General features: G+C 30.3%; 2 protein-coding genes and 2 long non-coding RNA genes across 29 annotated transcripts in view; 3 read left to right on the top strand and 1 right to left on the bottom strand.

Moving 5' to 3' along the window:
* LOC127729959 (pseudouridylate synthase 7 homolog) overlaps positions 1–10,895 on the top strand; it is a 39,422-nt gene extending 28,527 nt beyond the window's left edge. The window contains exons 13-17 of the mRNA XM_052237958.1: positions 1,376–1,523; positions 2,670–2,804; positions 3,980–4,049; positions 9,254–9,405; positions 10,766–10,895. Coding sequence (XP_052093918.1) covers positions 1,376–1,523; positions 2,670–2,804; positions 3,980–4,049; positions 9,254–9,405; positions 10,766–10,893 — 633 coding nt within the window. The 3' untranslated portion in view covers positions 10,894–10,895. The remainder of the gene's footprint in view (positions 1–1,375; positions 1,524–2,669; positions 2,805–3,979; positions 4,050–9,253; positions 9,406–10,765) is intronic.
* A 186-nt stretch (positions 10,896–11,081) lies between these two features.
* On the top strand, positions 11,082–13,438 carry LOC127730043 (uncharacterized). The gene is made up of 2 exons (XR_007994946.1): positions 11,082–12,225; positions 12,675–13,438. It is a non-coding gene; the product is annotated as an uncharacterized LOC127730043 (long non-coding RNA).
* Positions 13,211–19,427, bottom strand: part of LOC127729754 (filamin-A-like) — a 78,575-nt gene continuing 72,358 nt past the window's right edge. For all 21 annotated transcript variants that reach the window (XM_052237639.1, XM_052237643.1, XM_052237661.1 and 18 more), the window contains 4 exons: positions 19,176–19,346; positions 18,588–18,803; positions 15,398–15,601; positions 13,211–14,847 (listed from right to left, as the gene is read on the bottom strand). In XM_052237639.1, coding sequence (XP_052093599.1) covers positions 14,660–14,847; positions 15,398–15,601; positions 18,588–18,803; positions 19,176–19,346 — 779 coding nt within the window. In that variant the 3' untranslated portion in view covers positions 13,211–14,659. The remainder of the gene's footprint in view (positions 14,848–15,397; positions 15,602–18,587; positions 18,804–19,175; positions 19,347–19,427) is intronic.
* On the top strand, positions 16,156–18,245 carry LOC127730010 (uncharacterized). 6 transcript variants are annotated; one of them, XR_007994930.1, is made up of 5 exons: positions 16,156–16,264; positions 16,747–16,801; positions 17,064–17,173; positions 17,229–17,338; positions 17,766–18,245. It is a non-coding gene; the product is annotated as an uncharacterized LOC127730010 (long non-coding RNA). The 6 variants fall into 6 exon arrangements; XR_007994929.1 differs by lacking the exon at positions 16,156–16,264 and having other exon boundaries at positions 16,693–16,801; XR_007994928.1 differs by lacking the exons at positions 16,156–16,264; positions 16,747–16,801 and having other exon boundaries at positions 16,955–17,173.

Here is a 19,427-nt window from a genome sequence, read left to right on the forward strand (position 1 = left end):
GATCTCTTATTTAGTTATCTGGCTGATACAAACTATGATTTGACATGATTTATATGTATGGAAGCTTGGTGCTATCTTTTAAGTGATAATAGGAAAAGCAGTTTTTCGGTTTTATTGGATAACATTTAGTTAATTTCATCAAAAAAGATAAAATAAAACAGTTGACAAATTGAGGCACAAGTTGTTTTTATACGAACGCAAAAAATTTTTTGTGTCATATAATGCTATCATGTTGTCGTCTGCATCATCCGAAGACACATTTAGTTTCCGGACAATAACTTAAGTTTAAGCGAATGGATCTCTATGAAATTTTACCATAAGGTTCAATACCACAAAAGGAAGGTTGGGATTGATTTTGGGGGTTATGGCACCAATAGTTAAGGAATTATGGGCCAAAAATAAGCATTTTTGTAACTTCCAGACAATAACTTGTGTGTTAGTGTATGGATCTCTCTGACAATGTACCACAAGGTTCCATATCACAAACGGAATGCTGGGATTGATTTTGGTGGTAATTGCCTCAAAATTTTAGGAATTAGGGGCAAAAAACAAGCATTTTTCTAGTTGCATGACAATAACTTCTGTGTAAGTGTATGGATCTTTCTGAAATTGTACTACAAGGTTCCATATCAAATAGGGAAAGCTAGAATTGAGTTTGGGGGTATTTGCCCAAAATGTTTAGGAATAAGGGGCCAAAAAGGGGCCAAAAATAAGCATTTTTCTAGTTTCCAGACAATAACTTGTGTTCAAGTGTATGGATCTTTATGAAGTTGTACTACAAGGTTCCATATCACAAAGGGAAAGCTGGGTTTGAGTTTGGGGATAATTGCCCTAAACGTTTATGAATAAGGGGCCAAAAAGGGCCTTTTTTTCTATAAAATTTTCCATTTTAAGTTGGTTATTTTTGATTTATATATAAAAGCAAATAATAATGATATGGTTTGATTTCATCAAAAATTGAAATATTGGGGTTCTTTGATATGCTGAATCTAACCGTGTATTTAGATTCTTAATTTTTGGTCCCGTTTTCAAATTGGTCTACATAAAGGTCCAAAGGGTCCAAAATTAAACTTAGTTTGATTTTAACAAAAATTGAATTCTTGGGGTTCTTTGATATGCTGAATCTAACCGTGTATGTATTTAGATTTTGGATATTGGACCATAATAGGTAAATTAAAAAAATTTAAGTTCTTAGACCACATTCATTCTGTGTCAGAAACCTATGCTGTGTCAAATATCTAATCACAATCCAAATTCAGAGCTGTATCAAGCTTGAATGTTGTGTCCATACTTTTTACATTTTATTGTTAATTATGATACATGAAAATGATTACTGCAGGGTCAAATAAAAAATGCTGATATTTTTATGTTGCAGATAGCTAGGAATACCAAATTAATGTACTTACATGCCTACCAGAGTTATCTATGGAATTCTGTCACATCACAAAGAATTAAACAACATGGATTACAGCCTGTCATAGGAGATCTTGTACTCACAGAGGAAATCCAGGAGTTACAAGAAAGTAAGTTTTGTAATAGGTGAAAGAATAAAATAACATGGGTACACAACCAGTCATGGGGATCTTGTACTCACAGAGGAAATCCAGGAGTCACAAGAAAGTAAGTTTTGTAATAGGTGAAAGAATAAAATAACATGGGTACACAACCAGTCATGGGGGTCTTGTACTCACAGAGGAAATCCAGGAGTTACAAGAAAGTAAGTTTTGTAATAGGTGAAAGAATAAAATAACATGGGTACACAACCAGTCATAGGAGATCTTGTACTCACAGAGGAAATCCAGGAGTTACAAGAAAGTAAGTATTGTAATAGGTGAGAGTATAAATAACATGGATACAAGACCAGTCATAGGAGATCTTGTACTCACAGAGGAAATCCAGGAGTTACAAAAAAGTAGGTGTTGTAATAGGTGAGAGTATAAATAACATGGATACAAAATCAGTCATAGGAGATCTTGTACTCACAGAGGAAATCCAGGAGTTACAAGAAAGTAAGTTTTGTAATAGTAAAGAGAAAAAAGTTATCTTGAGAAGTACTAGATTTTAGCAACATTAGTCCCACACTTTATTGGTCATGTGTTAACTCATTTGATTTACTGTATTGTGTGAATATTGCAACATTTTCTGTTTCAACAAAACTCATCTCAACTCAACTCAATATTGCATTTGTAAACTACATCTATAGAATTCTATTCTATTCTTGAGAAAGTTATATCAATTTGAAGAAAGCTGATTTTGAGAAAAAAAAGATAAGAAAAGATATTAGAAATGAGTACAATTATTGGACTTCACTACAATTGAACCAACCACCAATTTACTTGTTTTAATAATTGAAAGACGAACAATATAAATAAATTGGCTAAATAGCCTAATGTGGTTAACAGTTTGTGAGTCACCGACCCAGTCAACACATTAATAACCTCTAAGAAAAATTGATTAAATCCTTATAACTCTCAACCCAAACTTACATGAAACTTTACTTATCTTTTTCCTGTCAATTTCAACTTTTTTGGAACCCCATGTTTCAATTCATGTATATCTCGATAGTATTAAGGCCTCAATAATGCATTTGTAAATTACATCTATAGAATTCTATTCTATTCTTGAGAAAAACTTCATTTGTATTCTGATACTTCAATATTAATCCACAGGTGAAGACAGCGAAAATAAAGACATAAAGATAATACAGCCGATAGTCCTTGATGACAAAAATGTGTCACAATACAGCATATTGGATGTGGTTTTACCATTACCAGGTCATGATGTTACCTACCCAGAAAATCAAGGTCTGTATTGCTAATTGAGTGTTTGATTCGTACAAATAAAATGGTTGATATTGTAGACAAAAAAAATCTATTTTTGATCATGTAATTTAAAAACATAGGAGTTTCCTATTGTACTTTCACTAGATTTATCATGACAGTAATAACAAGAAATCTTCCTCATGGACCAAAATATCATTTTTTGGGGATAACATTGCATTCATGCAATCCTTATGTGACTGGCTTGATAGTTTCCAGACATTATGACTACTTCGAAACCAAATTCTACACATCCTATCTATGAATGTTTCAAGAAATTTATCAATAAATATTTTCTCAGATGTTCAAGCTACATAATAATGTGAATGTGTATAACCATGTGAATCTTTCTGTTCTAAAAATATCAATGATGTCACTGTTAAAGTTATATTTAAAATATGAGTTATCTTCTTTGGTCAATAATTGTAGTTAAACCAACAAAAATTCTGGACAAAGGAAGATATCTCCAATTCATAGTATTACAAATTCTAAGGCTTAATACAATGCAATTTTAAATTTTTAGTTCCCATTGCAAAATGGATGCAAAAAATCTTTATCTTTTGAGGGCTGACAAGCACTTTTATTGAATTATTCTTCTCATAGGTTAATTCATATATTCAATATATTTAAATTTTACTTTTCTATTAAATAAACAGAGATATAGGCTATTGAAGGGTATATGTCAATGTGACCACAATCCATAAACATCATAAAACCAAACTAGAGGCTCCAAAGAGTCTCTATTGCTCATATATATCTATCCATAATATTGACTGGTATAACTGATATATAATGTAAAAAAAACCCCAAAAAACAAGATTTTTGTTGTTGTTGAAAAGGTCTAAAAATTGCATGAAATCCCAGTTTGGAATCTTCATTACAGAAAAAGTTTTTACAGAAGTTCCCCATGTTTTATTCACCTATATGACTGTTGAAAAACAAACATTTAAGCATGAAATTTTATTGTCACTTGCAACCATATGGGTCCCCAAATTGAAATAAAATCTTTTAAGACCGTGACCATAATTAGGTCCAAATTTTGTCAACTGGAATAGGACATTGCCATGAGTCTAGACAAGTTGGTTATGAATTCAAACCACTGACAGCCATTATTATCATATATATAAGCATTATATCATTATATCTAAATTTATTTTCAGTCAGAAAATGGTATGAAACATTACTAGCAGAAGATGGATTAACTCTTGACAGTTTTAAGCACAAGATCAAGTAAGAATTCATAATAAATGTTACATGGTTAAAGTAAAATTCAGAATTTAGAGCACTTAAGTTTTTTCTTAACAAAAATAATGTTGACTTAATAAAAAGTGTGTCCTATAACTACTGTTAAATTTTTAAGTAAGGCAGTTGTTTACTGAACAAAATTGTTTAGACAATGATCATAGAATATATTTTAAGAGGGTTATAAAGGGGGAAAGCTTGCAACAAACCTTTTTCAATTTGATGAATCAGCAGGTTAAATTTTGTTTGAGTACTTCACCTCATCAATGAAGACTTTCTTGCAACTGTCAAGATGAAGAACAGAGATTTACAGGCTGTTTCAGTCATATAATGTTATTTCCTAGTACTTCATGATATATTTCAGTCATGTAATGCTATTTCCTAGTACTCCATGATATGCTTCAGTCATGTAATGTTATTTTCTAGTACTCCATGATATGCTTCAGTCATATAATGTTATTTCCTAGTACTCCATGATATGCTTCAGTCATGTAATGTTATTTCCTAATACTCCATAATATGCTTCAGTCATATAATGTTATTTCCTAGTACTCCATGATATGTTTCAGTCATATAATGTTATTTCCTAGTACTCCATGATATGTTTCAGTCATGTAATGTTATTTCCTAGTACTCCATGATATGCTTCAGTCATGTAATGTTATTTCCTAGGATATGCTTCAGTCATGTAATGTTATTTCCTAGTACTTCATGATATGTTTCAGTCATGTAATGTTATTTCCTAGGATATGCTTCAGTCATGTAATGTTATTTTCCTAGTACTGCATGATATGCTTCTGTCATGTAATGTTATTTCCTAGTACTCCATGATATGTTTCAGTCATGTAATGTTATTTCCTAGTACTCCATGATATGCTTCAGTCATATAATGTTATTTCCTAGTACTCCATGATATGTTTCAGTCATATAATGTTATTTCCTAGTACTGCATGATATGCTTCAGTCATATAATGTTATTTCCTAGTACTCCATGATATGTTTCAGTCATATAATGTTATTTCCTAGTACTCCATGATATGTTTCAGTCATGTAATGTTATTTCCTAGTACTCCATGATATGCTTCAGTCATGTAATGTTATTTCCTAGGATATGCTTCAGTCATGTAATGTTATTTCCTAGTACTTCATGATATGTTTCAGTCATGTAATGTTATTTCCTAGGATATGCTTCAGTCATGTAATGTTATTTTCCTAGTACTGCATGATATGCTTCTGTCATGTAATGTTATTTCCTAGTACTCCATGATATGTTTCAGTCATGTAATGTTATTTCCTAGTACTCCATGATATGCTTCAGTCATATAATGTTATTTCCTAGTACTCCATGATATGTTTCAGTCATATAATGTTATTTCCTAGTACTGCATGATATGCTTCAGTCATGTAATGTTATTTCCTAGTACTCCATGATATGCTTCAGTCATGTAATGTTATTTCCTAGGATATGCTTCAGTCATATAATGTTATTTCCTAGTACTCCATGATATGTTTCAGTCATGTAATGTTATTTCCTAGTACTCCATGATATGCTTCAGTCATGTAATGTTATTTCCTAGGATATGCTTCAGTCATGTAATGTTATTTTCCTAGTACTGCATGATATGCTTCTGTCATGTAATGTTATTTCCTAGTACTCCATGATATGTTTCAGTCATGTAATGTTATTTCCTAATACTCCATGATATGCTTCAGTCATGTAATGTTATTTCCTAATACTCCATGATATGCTTCAGTCATATAATGTTATTTCCTAGTACTCCATGATATGTTTCAGTCATGTAATGTTATTTCCTAGTACTCCATGATATGCTTCAGTCATGTAATGTTATTTCCTAGTACTCCATGATATGCTTCAGTCATGTAATGTTATTTCCTAGGATATGCTTCAGTCATATAATGTTATTTCCTAGTACTCCATGATATGTTTCAGTCATATAATGTTATTTCCTAGTACTCCATGATATGCTTCAGTCATGTTATGTTATTTCCTAGGATATGCTTCAGTCATGTAATGTTATTTTCCTAGTACTGCATGATATGCTTCTGTCATGTAATGTTATTTCCTAGTACTCCATGATATGTTTCAGTCATGTAATGTTATTTCCTAATACTCCATGATATGCTTCAGTCATGTAATGTTATTTCCTAATACTCCATAATATGCTTCAGTCATATAATGTTATTTCCTAGTACTCCATGATATGTTTCAGTCATATAATGTTATTTCCTAGTACTCCATGATATGTTTCAGTCATGTAATGTTATTTCCTAGTACTCCATGATATGCTTCAGTCATGTAATGTTATTTCCTAGGGTATGCTTCAGTCATGTAATGTTATTTCCTAGTACTTCATGATATGTTTCAGTCATGTAATGTTATTTCCTAGGATATGCTTCAGTCATGTAATGTTATTTTCCTAGTACTGCATGATATGCTTCTGTCATGTAATGTTATTTCCTAGTACTCCATGATATGTTTCAGTCATGTAATGTTATTTCCTAATACTCCATGATATGCTTCAGTCATGTAATGTTATTTCCTAATACTCCATAATATGCTTCAGTCATATAATGTTATTTCCTAGTACTCCATGATATGTTTCAGTCATATAATGTTATTTCCTAGTACTCCATGATATGTTTCAGTCATGTAATGTTATTTCCTAGTACTCCATGATATGCTTCAGTCATGTAATGTTATTTCCTAGGATATGCTTCAGTCATGTAATGTTATTTCCTAGTACTTCATGATATGTTTCAGTCATGTAATGTTATTTCCTAGTACTGCATGATATGCTTCAGTCATGTAATGTTATTTCCTAGTACTCCATGATATGCTTCAGTCATGTAATGTTATTTCCTAGGATATGCTTCAGTCATGTAATGTTATTTCCTAGTACTTCATGATATGTTTCAGTCATGTAATGTTATTTCCTAATACTGCATGATATGCTTCAGTCATGTAATGTTATTTTCTAGGATATGCTTCAGTCATGTAATGTTATTTCCTAGTACTTCATGATATGTTTCAGTCATGTAATGTTATTTCCTAATACTGCATGATATGCTTCAGTCATGTCATGTTATTTCCTAGGATATGTTTCAGTCATGTAATGTTATTTCCTAATACTCCATGATATGCTTCAGTCATGTAATGTTATTTCCTAGTACTCCATGATATGCTTCAGTCATGTAATGTTATTTCCTAGGATATGCTTCAGTCATGTAATGTTATTTCCTAGTACTTCATGATATGTTTCAGTCATGTAATGTTATTTCCTAATACTGCATGATATGCTTCAGTCATGTAATGTTATTTCCTAGGATATGCTTCAGTCATGTAATGTTATTTCCTAGTACTTCATGATATGTTTCAGTCATGTAATGTTATTTCCTAATACTGCATGATATGCTTCAGTCATGTCATGTTATTTCCTAGGATATGTTTCAGTCATGTAATGTTATTTCCTAATACTCCATGATATGCTTCTGTCATGTAATGTTATTTCCTAGTACTCCATGATATGCTTCAGTCATGTAATGTTATTTCCTAGTACTCCATGATATGTTTCAGTCATATAATGTTATTTCCTTATACTCCATGATATGTTTCTGTCATGTAATGTTATTTCCTAGGATATGCTTCAGTCATGTAATGTTATTTCCTAATACTCCATGATATGTTTCTGTCATGTAATGTTATTTCCTAGTACTCCATGATATGCTTCAGTCATGTAATGTTATTTCCTAGTACTCCATGATATGTTTCAGTCATATAATGTTATTTCCTAATACTCCATGATATGTTTCAGTCATGTAATGTTATTTCCTAGTACTCCATGATATGCTTCAGTCATATAATGTTATTTCCTAGTACTCCATGATATGTTTCAGTCATGTAATGTTTTTTCCTAATACTCCATGATATGCTTCTGTCATGTAATGTTATTTCCTAGTACTCCATGATATGCTTCAGTCATGTAATGTTATTTCCTAGTACTCCATGATATGTTTCAGTCATGTAATGTTATTTCCTAATACTCCATGATATGTTTCAGTCATATAATGTTATTTCCTAGTACTCCATGATATGCTTCAGTCATGTAATGTTATTTCCTAGTACTCCATGATATGTTTCAGTCATGTAATGTTATTTCCTAATACTCCATGATATGTTTCAGTCATATAATGTTATTTCCTAGTACTTCATGATATTTGCATGTCAACCTTACCTTATCTCTTTTTGCCAAAGTCTAGAATATATATAGCTGTTGAACCATTGCTTTTATGGAATTGGTCTTTGGGATTTTTTTTTGATAATTTGAGGACCAATCATCTGAAAATATCAGAAGAACCATAGGAGTAAATATTCTGCAGCCTGAATGGATACTCCAGGTTTCAAGGTCAATAAAATTGTCCCAAAATGTAACACTTTTCTGATTGTACAGTTCAGAACTGTTTATGGTTGTTATTTTTTTACAAGTCTACTTATCATTGAAGGTTACACAGTAATTACAACAGTCAATTACATTTTTGTATTTTTCAGGATGTTCTTTCAAAGTTAACTTCATTGTTAGGTCACTAGGTTTTTTGTGTGAGCTGATGCAATGAAATTTTCCTATTGTCATCTCCTTTTAATCTGTTTTGTCAAACTGAATAATTTTCATTTAGCCTCTATTAAAGATGAAGGTAGTAAAGAGTTATTTTTGTGCAATGTGTTTGCAATTTTTATTTCACAGGGTTTTGTGCTTGAAACTGATTATTCACCTTATTTCTTATTCGTTCATGGTTAGACAACCATTTTATTTCCTATTTGTTTATGCACATACCCACTTTAAGACCCTCAAAGAAGATAATCAGCTGTTATCCAAGATGGGGTTAGCTTTCTCATGTTTGCAAAGACAAAAGCAACTCTCTGTGTCACCTGGAAACAAATATTAATTCAAATTCTTTATGAGGCCCCTTCAAGTTCCAAAATGGCTACCAGTTTATTTGCTTTTTTCCTCATAAGAACTGTAAAAATGTGAGAAAATATGAATAGGAATAATTGTTGCATCTTGGAATGTATATACTGACTCTATGTACCATCTTAGATGATAATGATGGATCTTTGTCTTATCCTTTCTTTAGAGATGATATCCCCCTACAAATATCCTTTTGATTATTTTCAGATCTTTATCATTACCTGGGGCCTATAGAAAAATAGTGATCAAGCCTGGTGACGTTGGGTGGAAGTTGTACAGATATAATGATGTCAATGTGGAATTAGCTTTGAGTGATCTGGATAAACTGCAGAAAAAAGCAGAGCCTTTGTTTGAACAAGGTAATATTTTAGTGTAGACATGTTATTTTTCGAATTTTTTTTTTTTTTTGTCAATTTTGCGTGATTGTCAGTAAGATTTGAAATGTTGTCATGTTTAAACTTTGGTAGGTATTAAAAGAAATAAAAAATAAGGATATGTTATATGATAGCCAAATGAGACAACTATCTATCATAGACCAAAGAATGATAATATTTTGTATTATACATTTTGAAGTCTTTGGTCTTTAAGGCATCTTTCTTCAGGTCATTTGTTTTTATTATATGTCATTCTTAGGCATGACATTATGGTATACTGTAGCCTATCTGTCGTCCATCCGTTCGTCCATCCATATGTCAACATTTCGTAGGATAACTCATATTTGCTTGAACCAATTAAAGAAAGCTCTTTTTCAATTTCAATCCTAATGTTGTGTCAAAAACTTCCAGAGTTACAGGACTTGAACCCTCAGATTTAAGGCAATTTTTCACATACTCCAGAAAGCTTGGATTGCTTTCTTCAAAATTTAACACTATTATGGGATTGATAAAAGGAAGCTGCATTTTGATTTTGAAAATTTTCTGGTTTAGTTGAGTTTATATGGGACTTTAACAGTCAGATTTAATAAAAATTTTCACATGTTGCATCATCACTTGAGTATACTTGGATTGGTTTACTGGAAACTTTACATATTTTTTGGAATTGTTGAAGGTACAACAGTGTTCAATTTTCAAATTTTCCCAAATTGTCATTCCAGAGTTATGGGACTTTGACTGTCAGATTAATAAACAACATTTTTTACATGTCATGCACTAGCTCTAGTATGCTTTGATCAAATTACAACAAACTCAACACTGTTGTTGGGATTGGTGAATTTAGAATAATTTGATTTAGCAAATTTTTCTGATTAGTTGTTCGATAGTTATTGGACTTTAAACAGTCATATTTAATGCAATATTTATATGCCCAAGGATACAACAATTTCAATTTGCAAAAGATGCTGCTCTTTTGTTGGTTCGTTGTCTCTTTGATATATTCCCCATTTCCATTCTCAATTTTATATCATGCTCTTTTTAAGAGTTTTGAATATAATTATTTTATAATTGACCAAATGTCACCTGAAATAGTTAATTTTTCTTATAAATGTTTCAAATAATAAGTATTACAGTAGAAGTCAGTTTTTTACAGATGTTTATAAATCATTAACAAACTAGAAAGAACCATGTACTAGGAAAAGTAAATATAGGGTATAATTTACTTTACACAAAATAAATTTCTATACATCTAGTCAAATTACTAAAATCAATATTTAGTCTCAAAATACATGTAGCTTTATTATATGTTTCTTATATTATTATTATGTTTTCCTATTTTCTATTTTAGATGGACAGTTTAAAGCTTTGAAGATAGAAATGACCTTGCCATCATCTTGTTATGCTACCATGGCATTGAGAGAAGTTCTAAAAATAGACACTTCAGCATCCTATCAGTCAACATTAAATGTTACATAGTCTTTGGTTTTTATTGTTTATTGATTTTTTAGAATCAGCAGTAACTGGCAATATTCTGAAAACATCTGAAAAAGTTTGCTGTCTTACACTAAAGATCTAGCACTGTTCATCTTACTAGATTTTGTGGTTATTATTTCTACAGTGTCTTCCTATCAGTTTGAACATATGACAAAATAGGAAGGATTGTTATTATTATTATTATTGATCTATATACCTTTGATACCTCCAATGTAAGGATGTATGACAGAATTTGTAATTGTGATGCATTTAACAAATAGTCAGTGCATCAGTCCTTGCATTGTTTAAATTAAACATTGTGATTGTAAATGTTCAGTTGAAAAAATAATGTTAACGTATTAAAATTAATTTTTGGCCATTCTAATCCTTTTTTGGTTTTGAGGCTTCCAGATGTTGTATGTATTGGCTTCCAAAACTTAACTCTTGAGCAATATAATTAAGATGAATACAAGTGTCATGCACACAGAATTTGGTATTGTACACTTTTGTCTCCCCTAGGATCAATGTTGCAGAATGCAAGACATATATATGCTTAAGCAATGTCAACAGCAGCTTCAGAAAAAAAAGAGCTGGATAATTTATATCTGGTATATATTCCATGTCTTTGACCTCATTTTCGTGGTTCAATGACCACTTAATAAAACCTAGTTGTCTCACCGTAAACCAAATGTCATGAAATGGATGCAAGACATAGGGATGCTTATTTTGCAGTGGCTGTGTAAACTATTTGTATAAAGCTTTATATCTCAGAATACCTGGTTACTTCATATCTTGCATGTTTTTGTTGTCGATATCCTCAATTTCATTGTTAAGTTATCACAATCAATAGGACAACTAAATTATAATGGACATTGCCACATGACCTTGACCTCATTTCATGGATCAGTGATCAACATTGAGTTAGGTCTCTTTCACCATTACTTGAACAGTAGGTCAACTTTGCTTGATGTATAGAATGATTGTTAATTGTACATGTTCATCTGAAATTGATCTCATTTTTATGGTTCCTTGGGCAATGCTAATTTTGGATGTGTGGAATGATTTTAAAGTTTATATGTCTGTCTGCAGAGTACATCTGACGTTGACTTCACTATTATGGTTTATTGGTCAATACATATAAAGGTTTAGCCATTTGATCTGTTTCTCGGATACTATAAGCATTAGGTCAACTATATTGGATGTGTGGAATGATTTTAATGAGTATATGTCTGTCTGCAGAGTACATCTGACGTTGACTTCATTATTATGGTTTATTGGTCAATACATATAAAGGTTTAGCCATTAGATCTGTTTCTCAGATACTATAAGCATTAGGTCAACTATATTGGATGTGTGGAATGATTTTAAAGTTTATATGTCTGTCTGCAGAGTACATCTGACGTTGACTTCATTATTATGGTTTATTGGTCAATACATATAAAGGTTTAGCCATTAGATCTGTTTCTCGGATACTATAAGCATTAGGTCAACTATATTGGATGTGTGGAATGATTTTAAAGTTTATATGTCTGTCTGCAGAGTACATCTGACGTTGACTTCATTATTATGGTTTATTGGTCAATACATATAAAGGTTTAGCCATTTGATCTGTTTCTGGATACTATAAGCATTAGGTCAACTATATTGGATGTGTGGAATGATTTTAATGAGTATATGTCTGTCTGCAGAGTACATCTGACGTTGACTTCATTATTATGGTTTATTGGTCAATACATATAAAGGTTTAGCCATTAGATCTGTTTCTCAGATACTATAAGCAATAGGTCAATTACATTTGGTAATTGGAATGAGGTACAAGTAAGGTGTACATGTCTGTCTGGCAGGGTTTATTTTAGTCCAAATTATAATAATAATGTCTTTTAAGGTATAACAAGAGCCAACGTGACTTGGTGCATGCAAATGATCATGTGGCAGTTTGAAACTACTTATTTTTTAAAACTCAACCCGTCTGTCTGTTCGTCCTTCATCAAAGTTTATGTGGCTTCTATGAAAAGGAATGATTTAATATTTGGTCTGCAGCTTAATTATGTTGAGTTGTAGCTAAAAATCAACTTTTACATCTGTCGTGTAGCCACTTCCTGTTCACCAATAGTTTGAAATTTTACAACACTCATTGTATGAGGAAAATTTTCGTCAGTTTTGTTGGCTCCTTTTGAAGTGAATGATGAATTTTGCTCCGGTATACATGTTACCTCGATCAATTGCATGCAGTGATGCCGGTCCAGACCCATTATTGTTCTTGTTAAGTTACAGATGAATACTCAACATGTACAATATCATATAAGAAACAAAACTCAAATGATGTTTAACTGTACTTTATTTTTTGTAAGTCAGCATACACATTGCTATAAATGCCTTCAAATGCCTTGTATAAAATTTATCTGCTAGTATAAAAGCCTACATAAGCTGTAAAATATGACGCATATCTATGCATCAGCTCCACCTACTGGCAAGGAAACCCTACTAAGGGGATACAATTCTTTTGAATGAGGTGATTCATTATGAATGAAAAAAAATAATATATAAATGTGCAAAAAACAACATATATATTTGATTTGTAGCTAAAGTGAAACCTTTTTTATCTGAACTTACACGATACTTGATTTAATCAATTTTGTGTAATTTTTTGGCAAGAAATGTATAGCATGACCTACATATATAACAACTATGTACTTTTTTTATAATGCCCTAATCTCTAAATTACGTATTTATAACAATATTTACTGGTTCTTATTATTTACTATTTAATATGCATGCAACCAAAATTCTAAAGTTTAGATAAAACTGGTTTCACTGTGAATTTAATACACTAAAATGTTTATTGCAATTTATTTATGTAAAAATTAATCACAAGGTTTGTTAAAAATTTCAAACAATAACATTCCCGATGTCGAAGATACATTTATGTACATTTGCACATATAACAAAAACAATTCAAGAAATGCTTGAATGACTTTTATAGAAAAACCAACAAAAATATATTTAACATTTTTTTTTTGCATATTGTAAATATATATTTCAAAATTACATGATTATTGGACTATATCAATATAGCACTCTATACAATAACAATATTACCCTAGAAAATCTGTAAAATAGTAAAATTGCTACAAATACTGTATATCTTATAACATATTAAAAGACAAAATGACAAAAATTTTATTTTTTGTTGTTCTTCAATATCAAGAGTATTTCTACTTAGAAAAACTTTGCTTTAATGGGAAAAGCTGATCATAGACAAATACTAATTGACTTTGTAGTCTTTATTTTCACTATATTATGCTTGAAAGTAAATTGTTGCAAGCAAAGACTGCTCAAAAGAAATAGTAACAAAAACACATTAAATTAAAAGCACCATAAAAATATTACATCTCTTCAACAATGAAAAGTTTCATCCAAGTTTATTTTTGTAGAGAGAAATTTGTTATTTTGAAAATATAATAAAAATTGTGACATTTTCATTTGATCATAAAAGTGAGAAATATGGCAAAGGTAAGTCGTTGTTTTTGTAGATTTTTTATTATGACGAAAAATAAACTAAGATGAAACAAACATTTATAACATAAATTTTTAATAATCTTAACAATGAAATTCATGAAACACAAACGGGGTAACAGTGACTATATCTTTGTAGCTGAGTTTTAGCATCACCCATATACACCTCAACATATATTCGTTCTCTTTTTAAGTCACTATCAAGCACGTCATTCATACTTATAAAGCTATGCAGCGATGGGAACACTGCAGTTTATTCACAATGGACACAGAATGGACTGCCTGGAATATGCTCTTCTCCCCACTTTACAACTAACATATAGTCCCCACGTTCTTTAACAACGTAATTAATTTTGTAAACATATCCTCCTTTATGATGGACGCAAAGTTCTTCACATGGGCCTTTAGGTCCCATCATACCAACAAACATCATGTTGTTTCCTAAAATATAAATCATTTTCACAATGTTATATATTGTTGGCTTATCATTTAAATTTTTCATACAGTAATGCTATAATAATTTATCATGAAAGTTCTAATAATAAGATGCTTATCATGTGACAAACTTTGGCAATAATTTCTTAGTATTATTAGATATACAATAAAAGAATATCCCTGAAAAATCTCCATTTCCCTACTTTTTCATACTCATTTATTTTGTTTTCCTATATATTCCAAGAAAACTTATTACTGTACAACATTACAATTTTTGTAATTTCAGACACTGCAAACTCAAACCAATGCAACAGTTTTTACCAGCTAAACATTCTCAAGTCAAACTAGCATTCATTAGATCTCTAGTTTTGTTCAGATTAAAATTAAATTGTTTCACTTCTGAATGAATACCAGTTAATTATTTATATAGGAATTTCTGTTTAATGCTATGCATAACATAGTTATAATTTACTGGGGGTATTTAATTTATTTGACATTTAGTTTACCTTTTTAATATCAATGTTTTACTTATATTACAAGTTAAAGTTAAACATACCGCCATTTGTAACATCAACATTAAAAGTGGCTTGTTTTCCTCTGAAAGCTTTCTTCAGACCATTTCCTTCACAGGTAACACGACTGGCTTCAGACTGGAACTTAGGTAATGCACTAAACTTGCTCATTATACTAGTCTTAGTTACTGTTTCCACGACAACCTGGGACATTCCATGCTGAATGACATCAGATGGACCAGCTTGACCTAAAACACATAAAAACAGAATAGAAAATAAAATGAAATCTTCATCTACAGTTGAATAACACACAGTCAATGTAATAATGTACATTATACTTTAAGTATGATATAATTCATACAACTTCTGTCAAGGTAATAATGTACATTACACTTTAAGTATGATATAATTCATACAACTTCTGTCAAGGTAATAATGTACATTACACTTTAAGTATGATATAATTCATACAACTTCTGTCAAGGTAATAATGTACATTACACTTTAAGTATGATATAATTCATACAACTTCTGTCAAGGTAATAATGTACATTGTCAAGGTAATAATGTACATTACACTTTAAGTATGATATAATTCATACAACTTCTGTCAAGGTAATAATGTACATTACACTTTAAGTATGATATAATTCATACAACTTCTGTCAAGGTAATAATGTACATTACACTTTAAGTATGATATAATTCATACAACTTCTGTCAAGGTAATAATGTACATTACACTTTAAGTATGATATAATTCATACAACTTCTGTCAAGGTAATAATGTACATTGTCAAGGTAATAATGTACATTACACTTTAAGTATGATATAATTCATACAACTTCTGTCAAGGTAATAATGTACATTATACTTTAAGTATGATATAATTCATACAACTTCTGTCAAGGTAATAATGTACATTACACTTTAAGTATGATATAATTCATACAACTTCTGTCAAGGTAATAATGTACATTACACTTTAAGTATGATATAATTCATACAACTTCTGTCAAGGTAATAATGTACATTACACTTTAAGTATGATATAATTCATACAACTTCTGTCAAGGTAATAATGTACATTGTCAAGGTAATAATGTACATTACACTTTAAGTATGATATAATTCATACAACTTCTGTCAAGGTAATAATGTACATTACACTTTAAGTATGATATAATTCATACAACTTCTGTCAAGGTAATAATGTACATTACACTTTAAGTATGATATAATTCATACAACTTCTGTCAAGGTAATAATGTACATTACACTTTAAGTATGATATAATTCATACAACTTCTGTCAAGGTAATAATGTACATTGTCAAGGTAATAATGTACATTACACTTTAAGTATGATATAATTCATACAACTTCTGTCAAGGTAATAATGTACATTATACTTTAAGTATGATATAATTCATACAACTTCTGTCAAGGTAATAATGTACATTACACTTTAAGTATGATATAATTCATACAACTTCTGTCAAGGTAATAATGTACATTGTCAAGGTAATAATGTACATTACACTTTAAGTATGATATAATTCATACAACTTCTGTCAAGGTAATAATGTACATTGTCAAGGTAATAATGTACATTACACTTTAAGTATGATATAATTCATACAACTTCTGTCAAGGTAATAATGTACATTACACTTTAAGTATGATATAATTCATACAACTTCTGTCAAGGTAATAATGTACATTATACTTTAAGTATGATATAATTCATACAACTTCTGTCAAGGTAATAATGTACATTATACTTTAAGTATGATATAATTCATACAACTTCTGTCAAGGTAATAATGTACATTACACTTTAAGTATGATATAATTCATACAACTTCTGTCAAGGTAATAATGTACATTATACTTTAAGTATGATATAATTCATACAACTTCTGTCAAGGTAATAATGTACATTATACTTTAAGTATGATATAATTCATACAACTTCTGTCAAGGTAATAATGTACATTACACTTTAAGTATGATATAATTCATACAACTTCTGTCAACGTAATAATGTACATTGTCAAGGTAATAATGTACATTATACTTTAAGTATGATATAATTCATACAACTTCTGTCAACGTAATAATGTACATTATACTTTAAGTATGATATAATTCAAACAACTTCTGTCAAGGTAATAATGTACATTATACTTTAAGTATGATATAATTCAAACAACTTCTGTCAAGGTAATAATGTACATTATACTTTAAGTATGATATAATTCATACAACTTCTGTCAACGTAATAATGTACATTATACTTTAAGTATGATATAATTCATACAACTTCTGTCAAGGTAATAATGTACATTATACTTTAAGTATGATATAATTCATACAACTTCTGTCAACGTAATAATGTACATTGTCAAGGTAATAATGTACATTATACTTTAAGTATGATATAATTCATACAACTTCTGTCAACGTAATAATGTACATTATACTTTAAGTATGATATAATTCATACAACTTCTGTCAAGGTAATAATGTACATTACACTTTAAGTATGATATAATTCATACAACTTCTGTCAAGGTAATAATGTACATTACACTTTAAGTATGATATAATTCATACAACTTCTGTCAAGGTAATAATGTACATTATACTTTAAGTATGATATAATTCATACAACTTCTGTCAACGTAATAATGTACATTATACTTTAAGTATGATATAATTCATACAACTTCTGTCAACGTAATAATGTACATTACACTTTAAGTATGATATAATTCATACAAACTCTGTAAGTGCCTGTCCCAAGTCAGGAGACTGTTATGATGTGGTTGTCACATGTTATAAATCAGGCCATTGGTTTTCTTGTTTGTAATTATTTAGATTGAGTCATGTTGGGGCCTTTTATAGCTTGCTATGCAATATGGGTTTTGCTCAATGTTGAAGGCTATACAGTGACCTATAGTTTCTATTATTAAACATCTACATCATTTAATCTTTGGTGGATAGTTGTCGCTTAGGCATTCCACATCTCCTTATTGCATACAAAAATGAAAGTTGTCTTTCTACCCACAAAAACTTGTAACACAGTCTTGAAAAAAGTTTCTAATGTAAGATCACATTTAACATTACAAGATATATAAAAATTCTCTGGCAAATATACAATACATGGGAAGAGCTTAAATAATTATTTCAAACAATAAATATCTTTGTGTCAATGTTAATTTTTCATACCTTCTATTCTGGCTTTGAATGGACTACCAGCAATATGTACACCAGCATATCGTATAGTAATTAAGTAGTCTCCAGGAGCTGTTGGGGTGTATGTGAATTCATATCCCTCATCTTTTTCAGCACATTCTAATTTGACCTTTGATGGACCTTCAACTGTGACACCAAGTGCACCAGGTCCAGCATTTACTGTGTTGACCAAGAACTTAGCTGGTTGACCTACAAAAAAACAAATTTTTAATTTTCTGTAAAATGGGAAAGTTATCAATTTTGAAATCCTTTTGATTATATTATGCATTTTCAAAACATGCATGCAAGAGCACATCATTTTTTTTTACATTTCAACAAGTTTTGAAGTCTACAAATGTTCATATTGTTTTACACTAACATTTTCAAATGCTAAATAAAAGATCATCAAATGGAAGTCGTAAGATAAATGCAAGAAAATTCAAGTACAACAAGACGATTGTTTTGCAGAAACTATAAATAAAGCAGTATTATTTCATATCTCTTAAAAGACTATGAAGTACTAAGCAGCCTTGTTTTAATTTCTCTCTTTGTACCACACCTCTATTTACATTATAGACTAACCTGTGTGTCCTGTCCTAAGACCATCTCCTGAAGCATGAACCATTCCTGGATCACAGTCTACTTTTCCTACCATAATACGGAATGGACTTTCTGGAATCTCACAATCATTGAAGAATACATGAACATTGTGACCTCCATTCTCTCTGGGGATAAATCTAACAGCATACTGACCTAAAATATCATATCAACACATCAGCACTTAGAAATGAAATTAAGTTTTCTATGACATGAAATAAAATCTACTAATAATTT

This window comes from Mytilus californianus, unplaced genomic scaffold, assembly GCF_021869535.1.
Source record: "Mytilus californianus isolate M0D057914Y unplaced genomic scaffold, xbMytCali1.0.p SCAF_1, whole genome shotgun sequence".
In the NCBI taxonomy this organism is placed as follows: domain Eukaryota; kingdom Metazoa; phylum Mollusca; class Bivalvia; order Mytilida; family Mytilidae; genus Mytilus; species Mytilus californianus.